General features: G+C 37.0%; 3 protein-coding genes across 3 annotated transcripts; all 3 read left to right on the forward strand.

Moving 5' to 3' along the window:
* Positions 1 to 768: 768 nt before the first annotated feature.
* On the forward strand, positions 769 to 10,919 carry got2a (glutamic-oxaloacetic transaminase 2a, mitochondrial). Its single transcript, XM_073850337.1, has 10 exons — positions 769 to 936; positions 2,686 to 2,842; positions 5,592 to 5,720; positions 5,815 to 5,874; positions 6,132 to 6,293; positions 6,427 to 6,531; positions 6,761 to 6,911; positions 10,064 to 10,229; positions 10,314 to 10,464; positions 10,556 to 10,919. The coding sequence occupies exons 1-10, from the start codon at positions 854 to 856 to the stop codon at positions 10,676 to 10,678; spliced, it is 1,287 nt and encodes a 428-aa protein (XP_073706438.1). The 5' UTR covers positions 769 to 853; the 3' UTR covers positions 10,679 to 10,919.
* A 1,077-nt stretch (positions 10,920 to 11,996) lies between these two features.
* LOC141345093 (C-signal) lies at positions 11,997 to 14,887 on the forward strand. The gene is made up of 6 exons (XM_073849958.1): positions 11,997 to 12,143; positions 12,496 to 12,547; positions 13,988 to 14,175; positions 14,265 to 14,423; positions 14,537 to 14,647; positions 14,742 to 14,887. The coding sequence occupies exons 1-6, from the start codon at positions 11,997 to 11,999 to the stop codon at positions 14,853 to 14,855; spliced, it is 771 nt and encodes a 256-aa protein (XP_073706059.1). The 3' UTR covers positions 14,856 to 14,887.
* Positions 14,888 to 19,126: 4,239 nt separating this feature from the next.
* Positions 19,127 to 20,975, forward strand: syt19 (synaptotagmin XIX). Its single transcript, XM_073850170.1, has 5 exons — positions 19,127 to 19,137; positions 19,337 to 19,769; positions 19,836 to 19,955; positions 20,026 to 20,137; positions 20,668 to 20,975. Exons 1-5 carry the CDS (start codon positions 19,127 to 19,129, stop codon positions 20,973 to 20,975), a joined length of 984 nt encoding a protein of 327 aa, XP_073706271.1.
* Positions 20,976 to 22,807: the final 1,832 nt, after the last annotated feature.

Genomic DNA, 22,807 nt, shown 5'->3' on the forward strand with positions numbered 1-22,807 from the left:
AACGTTTTAATAAAATAGAAAAAAAAAAACTTAATAGGTCAATATAACCCTTTTTAATAAATTATATATTACTGGGGAGAGGACAAATATTCCAAAACTTTCTGAAAATACATTATTAGAATTTACTGCACAATTACTAGAAATGTGTATCGTGGATATTATACAATTTGCATACATAAAAAAATGTGTGAAAATACTTTTTTTTCAAGATGTTTCCAACTCTGTCTTTGAACCAATTCTGTGGAATGGCCCTAAGAGAGCTGTAGTGATACACAGGCAATACTACACAGTCAATTTTAGTCATGACATTTAAAATATTATTCACTTTTACAACATTAACTTTTAAAATAGCAAGATACTTTTGCACAACATTTAGGGCAGCAGAATACTTCAAACTAACCACAACAGATGTTGTGCTGTTTGGCTGGTTTAAACCAGTCAAGATGATCTCTCAGCCTGGCTAAGCTGGGGTTTTGCTGGTTTTAGCTGGTTGGTCAGCTCAATCAGCTAAAGAAGTCAAAACACCTCTAAAATCAGCCTACTAAACCAAAAATGACTAAGCTGGAAGACCAAATAAAATCAGCCAACCCGCCTTTTCTAGGCAAGGATATACAGACAAAATAGTTCACTGTAGTATTAATCTAATCACACCAGTTGCTCCTAACTGTCCCGTCCTCTAGTCCACAGTCCCATGTACTCCTACCCCTGTCTCATTTAATGTACTACCTCTTGTCTCCAGCCGCTATGCAATGCAATGTCCTTGGAGGCGCTATAAACAACACACGCAGCAGACAAGATCAAGTCGCTAGTCAGTGTGCGTTTGTCTTCCAGTGAGTCATCTGTGCTTCCAGCAATGGCCCTGCTAAAATCCACTAAGATTTTGACTAGTGTCGGGGCTCAGGCCCCTGTTTTAGCAGTCCTACAACTCCGTGCAAGGTAACCTAAAGCTTTATTTTTCTTGTGTAAACACTCCGTTGCCAACTTAGCTTGTGCTGCTAGCAAGTTAGCGGACTGTTTGAGCAGCACAGCCCCGTTGAAAGTTACAGTATGCCACTCTACTGTAACACAGATATTAACCTTGTGCTTATAATTCAAAATAGTCGATATTTTAGAGTGTTTTTATCTTTCAACAAGACGTTTTAATAGCATATGACGACGGTCAATGTCAGAAGTTATCATATATCATCAAGGCTTTGGTAATCGATCAGAGTTCATGAGATCAGCAGACTGACGAGATATTTTTCATGTGAAATGTTCATAATGATGTTAGTGATAGATCAGGTTTAGCTAGGCTACCATCAGGTTCAAGGTTGTTCATAGATATTTCTATGTCAGTTTGGTAGTTTATAGCATGAAAATAGTATGCGTTTCGTTTTATACTGCTGTTTCTGTTTATAAAAGTATTAAATTACACCAATAATCACTGTTGCTGCAGGTTGCCAGGCACCTAGCAATTTATTATATTAATTTATTTTGTTTGCTACTTTTTAAATTTCTCTTAACTTTTGGTCAGCAAGCAGGGCATTTAAATTTTTTACTACAAGAACATGTTAATTCACAAATAAGTCCATTATTTTATGTGCTTATTATTTTTATCAACATTTTATTTTATTCTGCTTTTTAAACTTTTAGTATTTAGTTTTTTCAGCTTTGGGTTTACTTAATTATATGTGACTTGGGCAGGAATATTACAAAAAGTAATGCCTCATTATACCTACTTCAAAACTGGCCAATCACTACAGCCCATTCTTAGTCAGAAACATGCATGGATGCATGGTTTTGCTTATTTTTGAGAATATAAAAGTAGTAGTGTGTTTAAAAAAAAACAACTGCACAAAATATGTTCTTTATTGTAGTTCTAGTTGCTGATTGACATTTAGTGTCAGGTTGAAATGGGTTGTGTGTGTGAAGATGACACATTATTGGTTCTGATGCAGAGGGTGGGGTGTTATACACCGCTTTTCATTGGACCACTGCACTACTTCATGTGGGTGGGGTTTACATTAGAATTATACACCCATTTTGCACTGGTAATTACAGTGCTGACCTACTGTTTGCCTGTGCAAGCTAACAGACACTTACATACTTTACTTAGAAGGACGTGGCCATTCTTTAAACTGTGCCATGCATCCATCAGAATAAATACAGGAATGCGACATTGACATGCTTAACAGTGAAGGGATTTTTAAACTCCAGGGTTTGAGTTCAGACATGACTATAAGTCTCACTAATGGAGGTAAAGAAGTTTAGCAGTGCACGTCAAGCTTTTAATGACTTTCCTTCCAGTCTAAAGAACAGAAGCTCTGTAGTGATAATTGCCTTATGAGAAATTTTAATGAGACGTCCAAAGTATGGGTAGATATTTCTCCTAATGTATACGCAAATCGGTTTTAGAGTCAGACGGTGTAAAGACAAGGTGGTCTATTTTTAAATATTAGAGATGTTTGAACTTAAGTCTTCGGCACTGCTCCACATTCTTTGGAGTTCAGCGCTAAAAGTGTTTGACCTCAGTTACTTTCAAAGGCTTATGCAAGACTGAAAGCAAACTGTAACTTTTAAATATGAATTCGGCTTCTAAAATATAATTTAACTTTGAATCCATTTCCTATGACAGTGTGCAGTTGTAACTAGAGCAGCCTATGCACTCAGTAGTTAACTTAAATTAGTATTCTTATTTTTCTTCAGCTCATGGTGGACAGAGGTACAAATGGGACCCCCTGATCCCATCCTGGGTGTCACAGAGGCCTTCAAGCGTGACACTAACCCCAAGAAGATGAACCTTGGTGTAGGAGCGTATAGAGACGATCAGGGCAAGCCGTTTGTTCTGAGCTGTGTCCAAAAGGTGCTATCTTGCATATCTTACATGCCTTCAAGGGACAATTCACCAAAAAATTCTGTTGTCATTTAATCACCCTCAAGTTGTTTCAAAACGGCATGAATTTCTTTTAGCTGTTGAACACAAAAGAAAATATTTTGAAAAAATTTTAGTAGCCAAACAGTTAATGGTAGACACTAGCTGGGATTCCATCCAAAGTTGCGAATTTAACTTTTGTGCAAAATTGGATATCGCATTTAAAACATTTGCGAATAAGCACCATTTCCATCCAACGACTTGGAGAACAAAATCATCACTTTCTGATAAACTGGCACTAAATATCACTATTAGAAGTAGGAGAAGCCACTGAATATAATGTTCACATATAATAAACAGTGTTGGGGGTAACGCATTACACGTTTTTATTACTTTTTTCATGTAATTAGTAAAGTAACATTACTTTTAAATTTTTAAGAAAATATTAGAATTACTTTTTCAAAAGTTACTTTGTTTTCCCATTTATTATTTCCTTTAGTTTGAGGCTTATTAATTTCCCCTTTGGTGTGAAAGGGCCTTTATAGTTGCTTTTTTGTTATTAAAAATAAAAAAGTAACCAAGTAATGCAATTAGTTACTTTTTTTATGAAATGACAATATTGTAATGCATTACTTTTTTGATGCGCATGGAGGAATTTACTTGGCAAATGTGTTTCCATCTCCCATTATTTGTATTAACCCTTTTTTGCACAGTCAAAAACCACCTTAAGTGAGCGTAAATAGTTTTTTGCAAATTGAGGGATTTTTCCTTTAAATTTACTGTTTCCATCACTTGTTTCTGACGCAATCTGTCAAAATGAGCATAAAAACAGGGTGATGAAAAAAACAACTATTGACTCCCATATTATAGAGGTGTAGGAGCGAGTAAATGATGACACTATTCTTTTTTGGTTATACTATCCCTTTCATTACAATGTAACAATCATACATTATGCTATTGTCATATTAGACTTCCCTGTGTCACCCTAGCTATACTATTTTACATTCTAAAGCACTTTTTCTCTTTTATAGCTGGTAGGGGTGGGCGGTACACCGGTGTCATAGTCAGCACCGGTGTGACATTGCGCCATGACATACCGTCAATACCGTAATAAATCAATTATGTGCCTCGAATGGCTGCATTTACATCAATAATAGCTCATTCTAAATAATAAGGCATTGAATTTTCTTCAAACGTTCAGTTGTGGTCTGAATACCTGTCCTTATACTATATATCTTGTTGTAAATAAAAAAGTAAAACGTATTCGTATCAGCTTAGCAGGTGGTAGGTAAAAGGGGAGTGGCCATTAAACGACTGGTGAAACATCGTGAAGAAAGGTCGGGCCTGTACCCTATACCAGGGGCGGAGTGGCAATCGGGACGACCGGCCGAGGGATTTACACAGCGGATCACAAATTGAGCGGGCGCGAGGCGAACGCGACCGGCCTGTTTACTTTTACTTTCGATTTTGCGATAACGCACACTCTGTGTAAAGGGAGCAGCACATCTTATAACGTTAATAGATATTTGTCAGTGAGTACAAGATTGCAGCAAATCCTCCAGTCTAGTGTTGTCACGATACTGGAATTTCTAACTTCGATACGATACCTTGAAAAATATCGATATTCGATACTATTTTCGATACCACAGAGAAAAAAACTGCCACAATATTAAGTAAATGATAAATTTCATTTTTAATTTAGAGATAAATAACAGACAGTACCTGGAAGAAATTTACCGGCCGCCGCCATCTTGAATTTAGTCACGATAAGTCGAGTGACGAGCAGGAAGGAACTTATCAGGTTATCAACTTATCAGGTTGTAGTTTCCTTCCTGCTCGTCACTCGACTTATCGTGACTAAATTCAAGATGACGGCGGCCGGTAATTTTACTAAGGGGAATGTCTGTATAAATCTTCTTGTAAATAAACTACCAGTGCTTTTTCAGAGTTCTCAATGTCTCGTTTAAAATGTCAGGGCCCTTGGAAGTCTACCAATGAAGTGTGGAGCTACTTTGTGCCTCGTAAATGGTGTAAAACAGTAATTTATTTACATGGCTACTCCGATGCCCTATTCACCCTCATTGACAACCTGTTGTTAGCAACGCCAGATTTCGGACTGCAGTCGACAAGCCAAGTTGAGCTATGAAGGGTAAGTTCACACTCGGTATCATGATTCAACACACTTTAGGTCAATATCACACCGGACTTCTCCTTTAACTCCAGCAGCTCGTGTTGGATGCAGGGTTGCCAAGTCCGCGTTTTTCCCCACAGAATTGCTGCCATGGGTTGATTTCCCCCCAGTTATTTAAAGGTTTTAAATATTGCAGAAATTAAATTTCAATAAAAAAAATAATTTTTGTTTTGTTGTACACTGTCAAGTAAGATCTTTAGGTTTTTTGCAAAATAAATATGTTGAGAATGCATACTCTCCCATGTCTCTTTTTGATAAGGATACCTACCATTTACTTATTATATTATAAAAATATTAACTTTATTCACATACTAAAGGGACAGGACAGGCTACTCCTCCCAAAAAAGTAATACCGTGATATTATACCGTCACCGTTCAAAAGATGAAAAATACCGTGATATTAATTTTAGGTCATATCGCCCACCCATAATAGCTGGCCTACATTTAAAACAGCAATTGTCCATAATGCTATCCATGTCCAATCAGCCAAATAAAGTTTTAATATTCTAATCCCTGCCCAAAACAAATGACAGATTTTTGTATTGTCAGGCTGAGGCCCAGATTGCAGCTAAGAAGTTGGATAAAGAGTACCTTCCTATTGGAGGGTTGGCAGAATTTTCAAAGGCCTGCGCTCAGCTGGCTCTTGGACCTGATAATGAGGTCTTAAAGAGCGGAAGAGTAAGTACTTTAAAGCAAAACATTTTGAAAGCAAGTCTTTTGATTATTAAATTATTAGATGCGATTGTTAATTGCCAATTCTCTGTGCCCACAGAGCATCACCGTCCAGACTATCTCAGGAACTGGATCTCTGCGTGTTGGCGGTAACTTTGTGGTATGTCTTTTTTTTTTTTTTTTGCTTTAGCTTTGAGTTTTTAATGCTGTGTTAAGGCTGATTGCTTTGGTTTGAGACTTTTTTATGATTTGGAATAATATTTTTTTTAGAACCAAGGCTATTTAAAAATTGAGTGATCACTGTTGACTCTTTGCTTACGTCTGGTGATTATTAATTGTAAGGGGGTTAAAACTTATGAAATGTTTTTTTTACCATAAGTGGTCACACCTCTGTCTCTCACTTTTTTCGTTGACTAGTCACGATTCCACAATGCGTCCCGGGACGTGTACCTGCCTAAACCTTCCTGGGGAAACCACACCCCTATCTTCAGAGATGCAGGCATGCAGCTGAAGGCCTACTCGTACTATGATCCCAAAACCTGTGGTTTTGACTTTAAAGGAGCCTTGGATGATATTTCAGTAAGAGAAAATGTTTTTATATCTTGTGACATCAATTACGTTAAATTAAGCCATCCATGTCATAATATTTATTGTGGGGGGAACATCCTACAAATGAATTAAACATTTTTTTTTTTATAATAATCTCTTTCAGAAAATCCCTGAGAAGAGTGTGATTGTTCTGCACGCGTGCGCTCATAACCCCACAGGAGTGGACCCAAGGCCCGAGCAGTGGAAAGAGATGGCCGCTCTGATTAAGGTAACTGGTTCTGGCATTAAATTAAAGTCCAAAATACAGCTGGCCGCAGGTCTTAGAAAAGCTACTCAGTTAAGTGACAGAGAGAGATAGGTGGAAAGCCCTATACATTATCTTGTCTGTTCCTTATCTTTGTGTTTGACCATTTGGACCGATAGAAGAATGACTGTCCTCAGTTTCAAATGAATGACTATTTCAGTGATAATAAGTTTCTTTGCTCTCGTTTCAACAGAAAAGAAATCTCCTGGTGTTCTTTGACATGGCTTACCAGGGATTTGCCAGTGGTGACATTAATCGTGACGCTTGGGCTGTGCGTTATTTCATCGAGCAGGGGCACAACATTCTTTTGTCCCAGTCTTTTGCTAAGAACATGGGGCTGTATGGTAAGCATCATACAGTTGAAGTCAAAAGTTTACATACACCTTGCAGAATCTGCAAAATGTTTAAGAGGTAAGAGGGATCATACAAAATGCATGTTATTTTTTATTTAGTACCAACCTGAATAAGATATTTCACGCAAAATATATTTACATAAAGTCCACAGAAAATAGTAATTTATAAAGAATGGCTCGGTTCAAAAGTTTACATACACTTGATTCTAATACCGTGTTGTTGACAATGACTACGTTTACATGGATACCAGTAATCTAATTAATGACCTTATTCTGAATAAGACAATAATATGATTAAGCTGTTTACATGAGTTGCTTTTAGAATATTACTTTCATGTTCCCGTTTTACATGTTATAGTACATAGATCGATTAATGACACACATCATTACGTCCACACGCGACGCTATCAGTTCATCTTCGTTATAGACTTTTGGATGTTTGGGTTTTAATTTTACAAAAGCTTGAAGTGGCACTGGACATATGCAACAAATATTTTAGAATGTGTGAGTTAAAATTTGCCGTGGTCGCATTTGTGCGAGTGCGTGCTGTGCTGCTCCAAAGCGTCTGATCCATACAGCGAGCGTTTCAGAGCCAGTCAGTTTTTAGGACGACAAAAAAAAAAAAAAAAAGCCCACACGCAAGCACAGTCACCGAAAGCCAGTTTAGTTTTACTTTTTTTGTTTGTTTTCATTTTGAAAACCCTGTTATCTTTGCCGTTTACCTCACATTACGCTTTGGAGGCTTTCTTTTATTAATTTTTTTATTAATTATTTTGATTGCTCAGTGTTTGCGCGCCCTGTAATAAATTGTTTAGTCGGCATATAACAGCATGTGATGGAGTCCATGCCTCGTCTTATTAGTTTTTGTTAATAAATGCTATATAAGCTAGTTTTAATTTATTTTTGTTATGCTGTTTAATTAAAAATAACAAATCCATCTTTTAAGAATTTGTTTTAATCTTAAAATTGATAGGTGTAGCCTTATATATGCAAGCAAAACCAAGATCATGAATTCGATAGTAAAAGTAAAAAGCATCCTAAGACATTCCAATAGCGGAAATCCCGTTCACAAAATTAAAATAAATAGGCTACTTACAAATAATACTAATGAAAAAGGGGGTTGAATGTTAAAAACGTTTCCATAAAACTAAAAATTATGATAACAAACTAGGCTATTTATCAGCAATGAGCATTGATTAAGCCCATGTTGTAGCAAAAAATAAATAAATAAAAATGAAACCAAAGCGCAACCAATTGAGAGCGTTATGCCGCGTTCCAGACAACCCGTTACCCGTGTTTTTCCAAACTTCTACCCGTGAAAGTGCACTGGAACGGCACTCAAACTCGTGAATTCCCACCCGTGAACTCGTACTAGATCGACGACGTACTCCCAGTTCCGAGTTCTGACGTGACATAGCCCGAGAAACAACAATAAAGCCTCTAGGGGTGCGGTGTTTAGTGGCACACGGTGGAAAAATTGAGTTTAGGACAATATAACGTTGCAATCAAATTATTAATACTATAAAAATAATAAATGCTTGGCGTGACTTGCCTGGAACGCTACAAAGTCCTGAGTCGTGGTTTGAACACGTGATTTACGAGCTCAAAAACCTGCCTGGAACGCAGCATTAGTGTGTATCCTGTCACAAAATGTGGCGAAAAGTCCTACAAGGGGAATAGTCTGATTAAGGTGTGTACATGTCTTCCATAATGCGACTAAAATAGGAATACTCCACCTGTCTTAATTCGATTTGTGTTTACTCCGATTATGACTTTAGTCGGATTAAATTAATCAAAAATCTCAGTTTACATGGTTGCTTCTTAATCAGAGTATTGTCTTAATCGCGTTAAAATCGGAATATTGTTGTCCATGTAAACGTACTCATTGACTATGATTTTGAGATCCATCTTTTCACACTAAGAACAACCGAGGGACTCATATGCAGCTATTACTGAAGTTCCAAATGCTCACTGATAGTTCAGAAAGAAAAACAATGCATTAACAGCCAGGGGTGAAAACTTTTGAGCAGAATGAAGATATGTACTTTCTTTCTTTCTTTTTTTTTGTCTAAATATCGTATTTTTTTTTTTTCATTTAGTACTGCCCTTCAAAAGATACTTAAAAGACAAAATAAGTTAAATTAACCCTGATCTTCACATTTAAAAAAAGTTTTCACCCCCGGCTAATAATACATAGTTTTTTCCTTTTGAAGCACCAGTAAGCATTTCAACCTTCTGTAATAGTTGAGTCCCTCAGTTATCCTCAGTGTGAAAAGATGGATCTCAAAATCATAGTCATTGTTGGAAAGGGTTCAAATACACAAAAATGTTGAGAAACTAAAATATTTGGGACCTGAAGGATTTTTCTGAAGAACACTGGGCAGTGTTCAGGACAAACAAGGGACCCAAACAACTATCACAATTAAAAAAAAAAAAAAAAAAAAAAAAAAAAAATCAGGTAACAACACTCATTAAGAATCAAGTGTATGTAAACTTGAACAGGGTAATATTTTATAAATTCAACTTTTTTTTTCTTGTGGACTACATGTATTTCATGTGAAATATCTTATTCAGGTCAGTACTAAATAAAATAAAAATAACATGTATTTTGTATGATCCTTCTTATTTTAGTAAAATAATTAACATTTTGCAGATTCTGCAAGGTGTATGTAAACTTTTGACTTCAACTGTATATTAATAAAACAGGTTCTAAAAACTCACTTATATTACATTCATATACAAATTAAACATGCACATACGATATATAATTATTTAAAGGGATAGTTTACCCCACAATTTACATGCAGTCATTAATTACTCACCCTTGTGTCGTTCCAAACCCGCAAGACCTTTTGTTCATCTTAAAATAAAATTACAATTAAACCACTGTCACATTAACTATTTTAATGATGCCCTTACTACCTTTCTGGCCCTTGAACATGGTAGTTGCTTTGCTGTCTTTGTCAGGTCAGAAAACTAACAGATTTCATCAAAAATATCCAAAATATAAATTGTGTTCTGAAAATGAACAAAGGTCTTAATTTGGAATGACATGAGAGTGAGTAATGTCAAAATTTACATTTTTGGATGAACTGTTCTTTTAAGAATAGGAAAGTCAGTGCTCTGTACCTTTGTGTCTTCAGGTGAGCGTGTCGGGGGCTTCACGGTGGTCTGTAAGGACGCTGAAGAGGCTAAGCGTGTGGAATCCCAGCTGAAAATTCTCATCCGGCCCATCTACTCCAACCCCCCAATGAATGGAGCTCGTATTGCCTCCACTATTCTCAACACGCCTGAACTCTACAAAGAATGGTGAGCCCTGAGATAAAGTCCCATCACATTCACAGCCAATGTGAACTGAGCTTCACAGACTATCGCTGTCTGTTTTTCTGTTAGGCTCGTGGAGGTGAAAGCCATGGCCGACCGCATCATTAAGATGAGGGAGATGCTTGTGTCGAACCTGAAGAAGGAGGGCTCCACTCACAACTGGCAGCATGTCATTGACCAGATCGGAATGTTCTGCTTTACGGGACTCAAACCTGAGCAGGCAAGTGAATTCTGGCGATCTCTGATAAGCCCTCAGCTATTTTCTCTATCATTTTCTCACTAACTTTGTCTTCTTTATGGCTCTTTGTCAGGTGGAGCGTCTGATCAAAGAATTCTCGATATACATGACAAAGGACGGACGGATCTCTGTGGCTGGTGTGACGTCTGCAAACGTGGGATATCTAGCACACGCCATCCACGCTGTTACCAAGTGAAACCGGCACTAGAGACTAGTTGCAGCAGACAGAGAGCAAGAAAAAGTAACTTAGATTACTCAAAGTCTTCTGCTGCATGTCTTTTAGGACCAGATATGAAATAGTAATAATGTAGACTTCCAGTTCACTTGATTTGGTATTATTAATGTTAATTCATGACTCTGAATGTGAACCCGCTCATTACATTAAGGCAGGATTCTTTCTTTCAAAATGATAGCAAATGAAGCAAACTTTAAAGATATCACTTATCTTGATTTCTTGTGTCTGAACTGATAAGAATGTTTTTTTATGATACAAAATGTTCTGATAGAACAGTTTTAACAACATCTTTTTGTTTTCAGAACAATATCTAAATAAGAGTGACTGAATCATTACCCCATATGCTTTAATTTTGAGAAATCACTGAAAGGAGTAAACCAGGTTTCATGTTTGGACATTAATTGCAAAGTCTTTGAAGGACTCTAGTCCGTTTACCAACTTTTGTAATTTCACCTAGTGGTGCATGAACTCTTTCGCTTATCACACTGATGATTTGCATCCAAGGTCTTCTTGAGCAGTAGCACTTTGTTAGACGTGTTTATGACTGTAAGGCACTTATTCTATACTGCAGCGTAAGCTCATTACTAGTGATGAAAGATTGCCCATAATGTGTGCACCACATGTGTTCTGCTGTAATTTAATATACATTTATCTTGCACTTTGTCTAGTATTTCCAAACATCACGCATACATTTCATAAATCATTAGGCATTCACACTAACTAAATCTGTCACTATATATGTGGACAAAATCGAATTAAGATTCATTTTAGAATGAAAACAGAACAGTATAACTGATATTTCAGTGGTTAATTGTGTGTGACAGGATGTTGATTATGTAAACATGCGGGTTGTAAGGATTTTTCTGTTTGGAAAAACTTCATATATATTTGTATAACTAATTGTGTTCCTAAAGCAAATTTATGAAATTTCTCCCGAAGTTCTCTGGAACGAATAACGAAATGTCTGTACGACAGTTTATGAACAAAAAAATAAAAGTGAGCTTAACGAAAACTCACGTGTTTAATTTGAAATGAAAGATTATGTAAACAGCATTCTGTGTGTCACATGAACGTTATCTATAATAAAGAGCCTTAAAACAAACGAAATATAACGAAGCAGAGCTTCAGGGGAATTGTCGACTTTGCTGACGCAACGGAGACAGCTGATTCCCGGATCACGTGACTCAAGACGACACTGTTAACCACCTGGTTGTCTAACTTGTATTGTCTTCTTCTGGATAGGAATTTTATCTCTTTTTTTTTTTTATAAAGTGACAAAATGGCTCATGCGTTTAAAAACTGTTCAAACCTTATGGTCACCGGAGCCAGTCGAGGCATCGGGCTGCAGATAGTTGAGAGTCTGGTAACGGGAGGCTTCTCTCCCGGGAAGATTATCGCTACTGCCCGCAATCCAGATGGAGCCAAGGTAATGCTGTGGGCAGACAGTAACGTTAGTATTTGCGTTAGGCCTACTACACAAACATTATAAACCAGCCCCAGATCTTTTTACAGTCATTTTAACTGTAGAAGAATGTTAAGAATTACGCTCAACGTGCACTATTTGAACATCAAACGTTGTAGGTTATGTTAATATATAAGATTAAGGGTGCATATTATTTACCTCCTTTTAGATTTTTAGTGCTAAATAATTTATTAAAAGAACAGATATTGCATGTCATTGAAATTATTACACGGAACTAAAAGCCAACGTGTAATAATTATAAAAAAAGAAAAAAATAGTTTGAAATAGATTTTTAAAAAGCCTTTTTGTTTTATAGGAATTGCAAAGGTTGGCAAAAGAGCATCAAAATGTACACATCATTAAACTGGGTAAGTATTATAGCGTTTAGTTTGAAACAGTGGTTCTTCATGGCTTTTGCTTCATGACCTAGATTTTTTGTATTGGACGATAGGTGGCGATCTAACACAACACAGTTTTGTGCACAAAATCCCTCAAGAGATGAATTAAAGGATTATAATAACAATGAACTACCATGGAATTTGTAGTTTTATAAATCCGTAAACAAGGCAAATGTGCCTCAAACTTAACGTAAATGGGAAAGGGTCAGATTTTCTTTGCCTTTTCATTATTGTCTTAAAAGGTTTAGTGGATGAGGCCATGTAGCCTAGTTTTTCACCCTTCTGTGGAAAAACATAAAGGTCTTCAATTCATTTTTGGCTGGTGACACCAGTGATCTAGCAGAAGCAGAATTTGAAATTAAGTGTCATGACATGGATTTTTTAAAATTATCTTAAAATGTTCCTTGAGGTTTACTTATAAATGTTACTTATAATGTCTTTAGCACAAAAAATGTTGAAAAAAATATTTTCAACCATCATTCTGACTCTGTCTAAACCAGGGTTGCCAGGTTTTCACAACAAATCCCTCCCAATTGCTACTCAAAACTAGCCCAATGGCATTTTGAGGGTGGTCCCCCAGTAAAAGTTGTGTTCTGGTAACACTGGTCAAAACGACCTGTCAGTATTCGGCCAGTTATAATTGGCTAACGTAAACCAATGATCTAGAAGAAGCTGTATTTGAAATTAAAAGGGTCATGACATGGATTTGTTATTGCATGTGAGTGTTTTGACATCATGATCAAAATAAAACTGTCATTTCCAGACAAAGCATTATGAAATTATAAAACCATTTACTTATAGTTTGTGATGCAGCTGCAGTCAGATCTAGTACCGCTTCATCTTTTAACAATGTTTCTTTATGAACTATCCATGACACTGTGCCTCATTTACAAAACAAAATACTACAAACAATCCTTTGACACGATCCGGGATGCAATTAAAAATAAATCTGCTTGTTCCTAACGCTGGGAAACTTCTAATATCTGTAACCAAACGCGTCAAAGCGAACGTTTTTTCACTCCATTTGTCCTATTGACGACAGACCAATTTCTATTTGCTTTCGACGCAATGCGACTCTCTCATTTTTGAATGCCAGTGGGCGGGGCCTATGGTGAGAAGAAGACTATTCGTCAATGTCTTGCTCTGGAGGCAGTGTTTATGCAAACAACTGCACCCAGGTGACGTCGCCTGGCACCTCTGATCTAAACGAGTTGGTTTTTGAGTGTTATTACATAAATTGTTTTTTATTGATGATGAGGACCTTTAAGTTATGAAACTTGCAGGATGTATTAGGCATATAAAGACCTCTTCTATGCCAAAAGATCAAGGGAAATTTGGTTTCTCATGTCATGACCCCTTTAATGTGTGCTTTTTCACCTTAGTGTTAATCGTGGACGTCTCTGTTACTAGATGTTACAAGTCAGGAGAGTATAGAGAGAGCTGCATCCGAGGTGGAACAGCTTGTTCAAGAGGAGGGTCTGAACTGTCTCATCAACAATGCTGGAATTAACGTAGTTGCTAACCTTGAGACAGTCACTGCAGATAAGATGTTGGAAAACTTCCATACCAACTCTGTTGCTCCATTGATGATCACAAAGGTTTCTTTTCTCAAACTGAAACAACAAACAATATATTCACATATGCACACTCATGCCAAACGTACTGACTTACTGAACTTGTCATGCAGGCCGTGCTCCCACTGCTGAAGCGAGCAGCTGCAAAGGGATCAGGGATGGGCATCCACAAAGCTGCAGTCATCAATATGACATCTCTACTAGGTTCAATCGAGCTCTACTGGGGTGATCGTGCCAATAGTTTCAAATGGTACCCCTATAGAACATCAAAGGTTTGTGATATTGTGTTCCTGGTGCTCAAATGTCAAGATAAAAGTTTAATTCCCAGGGAAGATGTCTGTGAACATATCAGTGGAGATACTCGGTTTCATTTGCTTTGTATCAGAGTGCACTGAATATGGTCACCAGATGCTTGGCAGTGGACCTGGAGGCAGATGGTATCCTGTGTATGGCTCTGCATCCAGGCTGGGTACGCACTGATATGGGTGGACCTGAAGTGAGTCTTTTTCTTCTATCTGCTAACCAAATTGTTACAAAATGTCTGAAACGGGTGATGGACTCTTATGATTTGTTGATTGCTTTTTATACAGGCACCATTGAGCCCTGAGGAAAGCATTTCCTGTGTGTTGTCTGTGATTGGTGGTTTGACTGAAAAGGATCATGGGTCATTTCTTCACTATACTGGTGAACAACTACCCTGGTGAAGCTGCAAATGGTTTTAGATGCGAGCAATAGAAGCAACTGTATGTATGTATTTAATAATCTTTATTTATTTATTTGCTTATGAAATGCTACTTCAATATATGGGATGGTGAATGTGACAGCAATCAGAGTGGCTTATGATTCAATTATTGTGACATATTGGCATTTAAATGATAATAACATCGAGCTTGGTAAATAATGAAAAAGTTTAAGCCACATTTTCTTGTTTAACTGCAACAAACAGCCATAATTCTGAATGTTATTCACAATTTAAGCCATCTTTATGAATTACAACAGGGTATGACAGTCATTAAGGGCAAGGAAAAACTACCTGAACTATTTATTATTTATTTTTTCATGGTTTTGTAAAGCATAACAATGTGTTGTAGAAGGCTTAAAAACCATAAAAATGTATATGTATGAATAAAGATGTATTCTTCAGAAAAATCCTGCAGGTCCCACAAATTCTTTGGGTTTTCAGCATTTTTGTGTGTTTGTGTACAAACTTTTGAACAGGGCTATTTTTATAAATTATATAAGTATATAAGTGAAATATATAAATAATATAATATATAAAGATAGAATAGATAATATATAATAGAATAAGATATTTCACTTATATACTTCCACAAGAGGAAAAAAATTATAAATTAAAATGACCCTGTTCAAAAGTTTGTGCACAAATACACAAAAATGCTGAAAACCCAAAGAATTTGTGGGACCTTAAGGATTTTTCTGAAGAACAGTGGGCAGTTTAACTGTTCAGGACAAACAAGGGACTCATGAACAACCATCACTAAACAAAAAAACACAGCTGTGGATCATTCAACTATTATTTTCTCTTGTGGACTATATGTATTTATGTGAAATATCTTATTCAAGTCAGTTCTAAATAAAAAACAACATGCAGTTTGTATGATCCCTCTCATTTTGGTAAAATAATTAACATTTTGCAGATTCTGCAAGGTGTATGTAAACTTTTGACTTTAACTGTAACCATTTTCTTATACACAGGTGCAGACTTTCAAATAAATGAACAGTTCAGCTTAGTCCATATTTTTTATGTTCAGCTATATCTCATTGCAGAGTGCAGTTATACTATTATTACAAATTATTGCATCATAATCATCTACTGTTTTTATTTTAGTATAGAGTCATCCACAGTTTTCTCAGGTAGAATATGACATCTCTGTGAATATTATTTTATTCTGAAAGGCAAATTGAGGTTCTCCCATCTACAATACTGACACTCCTTTCCATAAGCAATTATCTAATCTCACAAGCTGTGGCCATTTGGATACAGGCAGTGATAAACTGGCCATTGAATTTGCACAGTGTAGTAGGCTAGCAAAGAAAGAGAGAGCAATTCTACATTTGCCAATGAAACACATCGTATCTATCTTAAGTGTCAGCTGTAGCTTTACGAAGGCAGTGCAGATGAAGTCTGTTTAATGAACAAGTGCTCAAACAGGTTTGCCCTTGTGTTTGCTGATTATATGTCAGGTGATCGCTGTCAACTACATCTGAATATGGATCCGCTCCGGTCGTAGCTTTTTCACAAAAATGGAACTAACGAATGAAAATTAAACTTATAAAGGTAGGGTTTGTGCCTTTGGTTCTTTTTTAAATGCTTTCATTTTCAAAATATACTTAGTATGCCTAAACCTGCAAGAATCCACCCTTGTCTTTGCTTGGGGAGTATCTCAAAACAGACAGACATATAAAGGTACTTCATTTTATACTTCATATGGTATATTTTATATTAAATATATCTGATTCTTGTCAACCAATATCAATAAACCCAATAAAAAAACGCTATGTCCTTCATTTCCAGGTCTGTACATGGTAGACAGACATGATTTTCTTTGCCATTTTGGGTTTGTCGTTCAGAGAAATTCAACTGGCATTCTCAGAGGAATTGGAATATGGTATTTTGGGCATATCTGTTGTCCTTTTCCTTATAGCACTCTGCCTTCTGTTATGGCAGATTTACCGCTTCTGTACACAGTTACCTGTTTCACGAAGACCTGGTAAGTTTTCATGCAAATGAATTACTTGATTTTTATATTTAACCTAATATTACACAAGATTAGTCATATTGCTATTAACAGTTGTAGTTTTAGATACGCATTTAGTATTTGTGACTTAGATTATATTATTTATTACAGTCAAGCCCGAAATTATTCATACCCCTGGCAAGTTCTGACTTAAAGTTACTTTTATTCAACTAGCATTTTTTTTATTATTATTATTATTAGAAATGACACAGACGTCTCCCAGAAGATAATAAAAAGATGTACAAGAGGCATCACTGTGGAAAAAATGATCTTTTATTTACATTTGAACAAAAAGTGCCAAAATTATTCATACCCTTCTTAATAATCAATAGAAAAGCATTTATTGGCTATTACAGCAATCAAACGCTTCCTCCTTTTTGCATGTCTCCACTGGTATTTTTGCCCATTCATCTTTAGCGATGAGCTCCAACTCTTTCAGGTTGGAGGGTCTCCTTGCCTTCACCCTGATCTTTAGCTCCCTCCACAGATTCCCAATTGGATTTAAGTCAGGACTCTGGCTGGGCCACTGCAAAACTATAATGTTTTTGTCTGCTAACCATTTCTTTACCACTTTTGCTGTGTGTTTTGGGTCGTTGTCGTGCTGAAATGTCCACTGGTGCCCAAGGCCAAGTTTCTCTGCAGACTGCCTGATGTTGTTGTTGAGAATTTTGATGTATTGCTCCTTTTCATGGTGCCATTTACTGGGATTAGGTTCCCTGGTCCACCGGCTGAAAAATAACCTCCAAAACATTAGGTTCCCACCACCATGTTTGACAGTGGGGATGGTGTTCTTAAGGTTGAAGGCTTCTCCTTTTTTACGCCAAATGTAGGACACATCATTGTGGCCAAACTATAAAATTTTTGTTTCATCTGACCATAAAACAGAAGACCAGAAGTCTTCTTCTTTGTCCAGATGAGCATTTACAAAGGCCAAGCAGGCTTTTGTGTGCCTTATCTGGAAAAGTGGTGTCCTCCTTGGTCTACGTCCGTGGAACCCAGCGGTGTGCAGTGTCCGTTGGACTGTCTGCCTTGAGATGTTGCCACCAGCAGAGCCCAGATTCATCAGGATGGCCTTGGTGGTGATCCTTAGATTCTTTTTTACCTCTCTCACTATCCTCCTGGCCAGCACAGGTGTCACTTTTGGCTTCTGACCACGTCCTCTGAGATTTTTCACAATGCGGAACGTCTTGTATTTTTTAATAATACTTTGCACTGTAGCCACTGGAACTTCAAAACATTTCGATATGATCTAATAGCCCTTTCCCGACTTGTGAGTAGCCACAATGCGCAGCCGAAGGTTCTCAGTGAGCTCCTTTGTCTTAGCCATGACTGTCCACAAACCAACAGCAGAGAGTTTCTGTTTTTCACCTGTTGCGTTGATTAAAACAGCTGTTCCCAATGAATCAGGGTAATTAGGATGCTTTAGAACAGCTTGGACTATTTGGAATGGTATAGAACTTTGGATTTTCCCACAGACTGTGACAGTTTGCAAAGGGTATGAATAATTTTGGACATGCCACTTTTTGTTCAAATGTAAATAAAAGCTAAGAAATATTTTTCCCCCACAATGATGCCTCTTCTAATCTTCACATCGTCTAATTATCTTTTGGGAGAAGCCTGTGTCATTCCCCGTCAAAAAAACTTGCTGGTTGAATAAAAGTAACTTTAAGTCAGAATTTGCCAGGGGTATGAATAATGTCGGGCTTGACTGTATATCTACAGTAGTGTTCAAAGGTTTAAGGGTCATTATAAGGATACTTTTGTAGTTGTTGAGTACTTAAAATTAATACTTTTATTAAGAAAGGATGCCCTAAATTGACCAAAAGAAACTGTAAAGAAACTGTATTATGTTCCTTTGAACTTTCTAGTCATCAAAGAAGTAATAAAATGTATCATAGTTTCCACATTAAACACCAAATCAGCATATTAGAATGATTTCTAAAAGATCATGTGACACAACAAAAACAGAAATATAGCCGTTTTTAGTATTTATGATCAAATAAAGTCTTGGTTAGCAACCTAGCAGTCTTTCAAAAACATTAATAATCTTACTGACCCAAAACTTTTGAATAGTATGTTTAATAATAAAGTATAGAAGACATGCTAATTGGGTTTATGCAGAATATCTATCAACATCTATTTGATTCCAGTGAATATTTTGTTAGCAGATAGCCTGTTGGCTAGGAGCGGAGGTTTTCAGTATGCTACACAAACAAATGACGCTAAGGTAAGATACATTTACATAAGCCATCATTATCTTCATCACCTGGAAAGCATCCATTTTGTACTGTTTGCTTCCTTAGTGTTTGCTTGCTTTGACCTAGATCACACACAATAGATATAAAACATGTTTCACAGATGGTTTGCTTTGCTTGTCAAATGATGTGCATATTTCTAAATATCCAATGAGACTATGATTTTACTAGACCAGATACACACTCTGTCCATCAGATGGAGGTTCTTTATGCGGAACTGAGCCACCGCATGTCCCCTGGCACCTCTTGCACTAACCTGGGCAGTACTTTAGATCTAGCTAGCATGGTGGATATGGAAGAGGAGAACATCCAAGGATCTCTACGCTTTTCACTGTTCTACGATCAGCTGCAGTCCAAACTGGTGGTGACAGTACTGGACGCCCAGGATCTAGCCGTGCGAGACTTTAGCCACAGCGTGGACCCGTTTGTTTGGGTGCGGTTGCTGTGGGCAGAAAGAGAAGATGAGGAGCAGAATTCACTGCAGTGCGTTCTGGATGAATGGCAGACGCGTCTAGTGAAAAAGAGCTGCAGTCCTGTTTTTGGAGATCAGTTCTCTTGCACTCTGGCCCAGGAGGAAGTATCAAAAGTCACTGTTAGATTTGAGGTACGTAACATGCCTTGCATTTTATTTTATCATGATGTGGTAATTCACTTGAGATTTTTCTTTTAGGTTAGGGATTTTGATAAATACTCAAGACATGGAGTTCTAGGAGAGGCCCGTGCTGCCCTGAACAGTCTGAAGCTTTCATATCCCCTGGAGTTAAGAGAGGATCTGCAAGTACCCAAGAAAGTATGTTTTATCCCAGTATAACAAATTGGAAATTATGAGATGAGGAATAACTGGTACATTTTCTGTGTAGGACATGGTTGGTGAGGCACTGCTTTCTCTGAAATACTTGCCTACATCTCAGAGGCTGGAGGTGGGAGTGTTGAAGATCCGCACAGTATGTCATCCCAATAAGACTGAGAGAGGTGAGGAATCATAAATGAGTGGAATTGTTGGAGTGTTCGAAATTGCTTATAGCCTTTTAAAAATTAAAGGGATGGTGCACCCAAAAATGAATATTCTGTCATTAATTACTCACCCTCATGTCGTTCCAAACATGAGACCTTCGTTCATCTTCAGAACACAAATTAAGATATTTTTGATGAAATCCGAGAGCTTTCTGACCCTGCATAGACAGCAACTGACACGTTCAAGGCTCTGAAAGGTAGTAAGGACATTGCTGAAACAGTTAATGTGACACAAGTGGTTCAACCGTAATGTAATGAAGCAATAAGAATACTTTTTGTGCACAGAGAAAACAAAAATAACAACTTTACACAAAAATGTCTTCTCTTCAGTGAAGGTCTTACGGGTTTGGAATGACATGAGGGTGAATAATTATTGACAGAATTATCATTTTTGGGTGCGCTATCCCTTTAAGAATAGTGTATTTACAATTTAACATTAACCAAGCTTAATAAATGATCTAAAATTAAGTTTATTTTATTTTTCACAGCTCTCTATGCCAGAACCAGCATTACCTGCAACCACTGCAAACTTCGACATCAGAGGACAAACCAGAAGAAGCGCTGGGAGGTGACTGTGTTCAATGAGGTCCTGACCTTTGTGTTGCCAGATCAACAGATTAGAGAATGCACCATTATAGTGTCTGTTTACGAAGTTCAGCCTTCAAAGAAGCCTTCCAAGCGTTTGATTGGTCACATCCACATCAAAAAGGACAAGACCTCCGAAAATGAGCACTGGAAACTGATGATGCAGTCACTACGTCAGCCAATCGCTAAATGGCATTTAATCCTTATCTGAATGCACCTTTTGTTTATTGACGCATGCACATGCTTCCATTTCCCGAGGTGGTAGGTCGTACTTCCGACTTTTGTGTGGGTTTTCAGGTTGGAATGCGGAAACATACACGCTGTCAAGAACAAAATGTTGACTTTGGTTGCTCATTTACACACCCTTTAATTAACCATAGTTTTACTACAAATAAAACCAAAAAACATGGTTTCTTTTAGTTAAACCATGTCTATTTGACTTCTGCATTTACATATGGAAGACATATTTTTAAGAGTGTCTGCAATACCTCTATAGGATGTTTCCATTCAGAAATCAAATATAGACATCTATTAGATGTCTTTAAGAAGTTTATGATTTATGACTGACATCTGAAGGACATCTGTCAGATGTTTGTACACCGCAGATGCTTTCCAGTTTGAGTGATCTTTAACAGACATCTTGCAGACGTACGTGTGGCTATACAAATCCCTGATAGGGATTTTTTTTTTCTCATTGAAAAAAACAGCATATGCTGGTTAGGTAGGTTTTGAGGTTGGTTTTAGCTGATTTATGCTGGTCCTTTGCTGGTTAATGCTGGTCCTTAGCTGGTTTTTGCTGGTCCTTTGCTGGTCATGCATAAACCAGCAAAGGACCAGCTTAAATCAGCATACCAGCATCAAAACCTACCTAACCAGCATATGCAGTTTTTTTTCAACAGGGATACATCACGGAGACATCTATTTGACGTCTGCATTTACATCTAAAAGACGTATTTTTGGAGAGTGTTTGCTCATCTGGAATATGTCTATAGGATGTTTCCTGTCAGATGTTAATTGGACATCTATTTGATGTTTTTAAGATGTTTATAATTTAGAATGCATGTAAAACTTACATCTGAAAGATGTCTGTCAGATGTTTGTACACTGCAGATGCTTTCCAATTTAAGTGATCTTTAACAGACATCTTGTGCTATCTGGGGTGGCTATACAAATGGTAATCAATACGCCAAAAAAACACTGTTACCACACTTTCACTACAATAAACCGTGGTTTGTTTTCATAAAGAAAGACGAAAAAACTTTTTATATTCGTTTCTTTAACTATGGACACACTTATTTGGTCCAATAGACTTAAAACTCACGTTCACACCCACTAGTCTCACTAGTATTTGTTATTTTAATTAATAATATACAACGGTAGCTATAAAGTATTTTATGGTTTATGGTAAATTGACGGGTGGCTTCCGGTCTCATCGTCAAGCTATTTTTAGCTTTACAAAGTAGCTGGTTTTGCTGCTTAATATTGCAAATTGGTGTCTTACTATATCATTTTAATGTAATATCTTAATTATGAACACACTGGTTTGTAGTGCAAACAGTTTTACCGTTTACTGCACATTGTTATTCTTGTGGTTATTTCCCTATTGCGGCTAATGAACCGGAAGTCTCACCCATAAGCTTACTTATGCGTTGAAGAAAAAGGTGGATAAAGTTTGACATTGTAGACAGAGCATCAGCTCAGGGACATTTCTGCCACAGTGTCATCTCAAATAATAAACTGTTAGCATGTTTTGTCCTGCTTCATTTCATTGCTGCCATATACATTCTTTGGTTATTCTGAGCTTGATGCACAATAAAATATTCAAAACAAAAGTAATATTTACCTCGATTTTTCATTTTCAAACATCGTGTCTCATTTCATCTCAATGCTCTTCCTTGACACTGCTTATGGTGTTTAAAAACCTACAAGTAACAGTTACGAACTTTATAAAATCGTTAGCTAGCTTCGGTGTGAAATGCAGTGACAGTATTTCGTTACGAATGAATTTTCCTGTTTATCAAAGCTAATTTATATCAGCTGTAT

Source organism: Garra rufa, chromosome 11 (assembly GCF_049309525.1).
Source record: "Garra rufa chromosome 11, GarRuf1.0, whole genome shotgun sequence".
NCBI lineage: Eukaryota > Metazoa > Chordata > Actinopteri > Cypriniformes > Cyprinidae > Garra > Garra rufa.